The sequence below is a fragment of the Populus alba genome, chromosome 8 (assembly GCF_005239225.2).
Source record: "Populus alba chromosome 8, ASM523922v2, whole genome shotgun sequence".
Classification (NCBI taxonomy): Eukaryota; Viridiplantae; Streptophyta; class Magnoliopsida; order Malpighiales; family Salicaceae; genus Populus; species Populus alba.
The window spans coordinates 4,634,946-4,638,009 of NC_133291.1; the positions used below are offsets into that span (position 1 = coordinate 4,634,946).

Below are 3,064 nucleotides of genomic sequence, written 5' to 3' on the forward strand. Positions count from 1 at the left end.
TTAGGAGTGAAGGATAACCATAAATTTTGAACCACCTTCAATCTCTAAGAACGATGGTTTAGCTCGTGTTCGATCCTGGACAACATTAAAGTATGTTTAACCAACCACTGAAACACATTCCAAGAACCTCTGAACAAAAACTAGATTAAAAAAAAAAGATTGCATAAAACGCTCTCATAAACGGTACGCTAAGCAAGATCGCTTCATCATTATGCAACCGCTTCTTCCCCACGGAGGAGCATCTGGTCGAAGTGCCATACTCCTGATAATTCAAAGAAAAAATAAATCAGTTCAAAGAAAGGATGGAAAAAAACACATTTAAAATTCATAAATAAATACGGCGAAGGAAGAACTTTGTTCAAGAGAGTTCCTTACCATGTCCTTTGCCCACCCTTCTCAGCTGAGCAACATATTCTGAGATCTTTTTGATAGATTCCACCTACAGAGCACACAATTAAAAAGGCCAAAACCCAAATTCAGCTGGCCCGCCATAGCCGTGAAATATAAAACTCGGTGGCAGTAAGCCAACATGAAAGCTATACATACCTGCTCGGCTAAAAACTCACTTTCAACAAAATCTGCCAACTGCACATCATTGTTCCGATCAGCCACCTGTTGAACAGAATTTAATTCAAATTGTAAGCACTTGGCAAACAAAACTAGAAAGCATAAAAAAATTTGTCTCCCAAAAGGTTATACTACTCGCAGCATCACTTGCTAAGTGCAAAGTGAAATTTACCATGTAATGAAGTACTGTACATTAAATTCGAACTTGAGGAATGGAAATGTCTTACACTATGCAAGTTCAGGAGCTTTTCATTTGTTAGTTTCTCCAAACACAAGGCAAGCTCCATAGCTGAATCAACAATAAGGTAAATTGAAGATAAAACTAAATATTTCATAACTAAAAAAAACAGACAACAATGCATTGCAGCACAGATTTCAACTCATCCATCAGTTTCTCAACTCCTAATCTTAACCAAAATATTGTCTTTTGCTGGCCATTTCTTGTAAACTAATGGATGCATACAAATTCTTTTAAGTTAAACATGAATCATAAGCCTAACAACACAGAGACGAAGACTAGTATTTGAGAAGCTGCTTATGAAGCCATAACTAACACACGATTCTTAACACAGGTCCATGTAGTTTCAGCACTGAATATTTCCCATCAGGTCAAATTCGCAACTATACCTTGTGCCAAGAAACAGCTAAGCACCAAAAAAGAAAAAAGAAAATCATGCCCTGATTGAGATATTCGAGCATAGACCTAGTGTAAATCAATCGCATTCCAATACATTAACTACATGACTTAGCATGATCAATTCAGTACATGAGTACCTGGTCAAAATTAACATAGAATGAGAAGAAATATTCAAAGTACTGGCAAATGACATTGGACATCACAAAACAGCTTCAATGACTAAAAAAATCTATCCATTTTGCTTAACTTCTCGTTTTAACATATACAAGGCTCGTCAAAACTCACCATACAGCGCATCTCCTTTTTCCGTATGATCAAACTCAGAGAGGGGCATCAAAATAGAATGCAGCTTCACTTTTCCACCTCTTTTGTTCTGAAAGATTTCACAACAGTAACTGAAGATTCAATTACATTGTAGAACTAATAAATAACTTCTAAAGCTAAATTGAAAAGGTGAAAAACAATAGACGACTATATCACAATGTGAAGCTAATTACCTGGTATTCCATCAATTTCTCAGCATGCTCTCTTTCTTCAACACTTGACTCCTTGAAAAACCTATGAGAGACAACACCATAAATAAGCGTTAGCAACATACAACCGAGAAGCAAGCTTATAAGAACAGAGACTTTCCACGAGAATTTACTTGGCAAGGCCCTTGAGGGCCACATTATCTCTATCAAAGTAGGCAAACATGGCATGGTACACATATGAGACATTGTACTCCACACTGTCATTCCAAAAAAGACATAATTTATGGTTAGAAAACATAGATCTAGATATTGAAAAAGACTACGTGAGAGTACTTCAGCAATACTGATTCAAACCGATCTTCCACAGAAAAACAAAAGTTACAGAACAGAGCACAAGAAACAAATCAGAGGAAAAAAACAGCTCAAAAGATCAGAAAGAAAGGATCTTATAAAAAGACTCGTGACACAGGAAAAAAACATAGAATTTTAATCCAGCTCCAATATAAAGATATCATTTTTTACATCAATTAAAGAAAATAATTCATTTCTTCACCGCAAAAGAAGAGTCGCTCAACAACAAGACTTAAAAGAAAAAAGAAAAAAGAAAAAAGAAAAAAAAAACCTCACTTGATCTGTTGATTGATGGCGGCTTCACTCTCATCAGTAAACTTCTGTCTAGCAAGAGAAACATGTGGCAAAGTAGGCACGAGATTCAGTTCTTTCTTAACCTCCTCGAAAGGCTTAAAGACAACACCAGTTAAAGACTTATTAGTAGCCCCTTTTGAAGCACAAACAAGAAATCCAGACCCAGTTTTTGGGCGAAGAATTGAAGGAGAAACAGCAAGATTATTGTTAGACAAAGAAGAAGCGGAGGAAAACAGGGGACCAAAACTATCCCCTCTAGTATTCAACAGAGAAAAGGCTGGTGCCGCCTTAAGTAGCATGATTTTTTTATACTGAGAGAAAGAGAAAACAAAATGAAAGACAGGGTTTTTAATTTTTATTTAAGAAGAATTGAAGACATTGATTTTTTGTGAGAGATTGGAGTGGTGACGGAGTGAAGGTATGATGTAGAAATAGAGAGGTATTGGCCATTGGATTGAGGGACAGGAGGACGGTGGAGAGAGTGAGGAGATGTGGGGCGCGTGTTAGGCTTGTGGTAATTCTGGAAAGGAGAATGTTAGTCACGTGTGAGTTCAATTAAAAGAGGAATCTGGTATATCTCGGTCCCCAAAGGATCAGCGTTTGTTTTTGTCGGCTTTTAGGTGAAAACGTCGTATGATTGTTACTGTGTTTTAAAATTAATTTTAAAAAAATTTTAAAATTTTAAATTTTTTATAAATTAATATATTTTTTAATATTTTTAAATTATTTTAATGTTATGATA

The 3,064-nt window shown here is 35.8% G+C and overlaps 1 protein-coding gene across 1 annotated transcript; it reads right to left on the reverse strand.

Moving 5' to 3' along the window:
- Positions 1-2,808, reverse strand: LOC118055916 (ferritin-3, chloroplastic). The gene is made up of 8 exons (XM_035067952.2): positions 2,305-2,808; positions 1,851-1,934; positions 1,702-1,762; positions 1,490-1,577; positions 795-856; positions 547-612; positions 376-439; positions 1-262 (listed from the first exon to the last, which is right to left on the reverse strand). The coding sequence occupies exons 1-8, from the start codon at positions 2,619-2,621 to the stop codon at positions 210-212; spliced, it is 795 nt and encodes a 264-aa protein (XP_034923843.1). The 5' UTR covers positions 2,622-2,808; the 3' UTR covers positions 1-209.
- Between the last annotated feature and the right edge of the window lie 256 nt (positions 2,809-3,064).

Bases quoted from the DNA above. Each gene is read 5' to 3' on its own strand.
- LOC118055916 (XM_035067952.2), bottom strand. From the start codon at position 2,621: ATGCTACTTAAGGCGGCACCAGCCTTTTCTCTGTTGAATACTAGAGGG. The intron at 1,935-2,304 runs GTGAGGTTTTTT...TTGGAATGACAG, and splicing joins GCCATCAATCAACAGATCAA to TGTGGAGTACAATGTCTCAT. The intron at 263-375 runs GTAAGGAACTCT...TTGAATTATCAG, and splicing joins AAGGGTGGGCAAAGGACATG to GAGTATGGCACTTCGACCAG.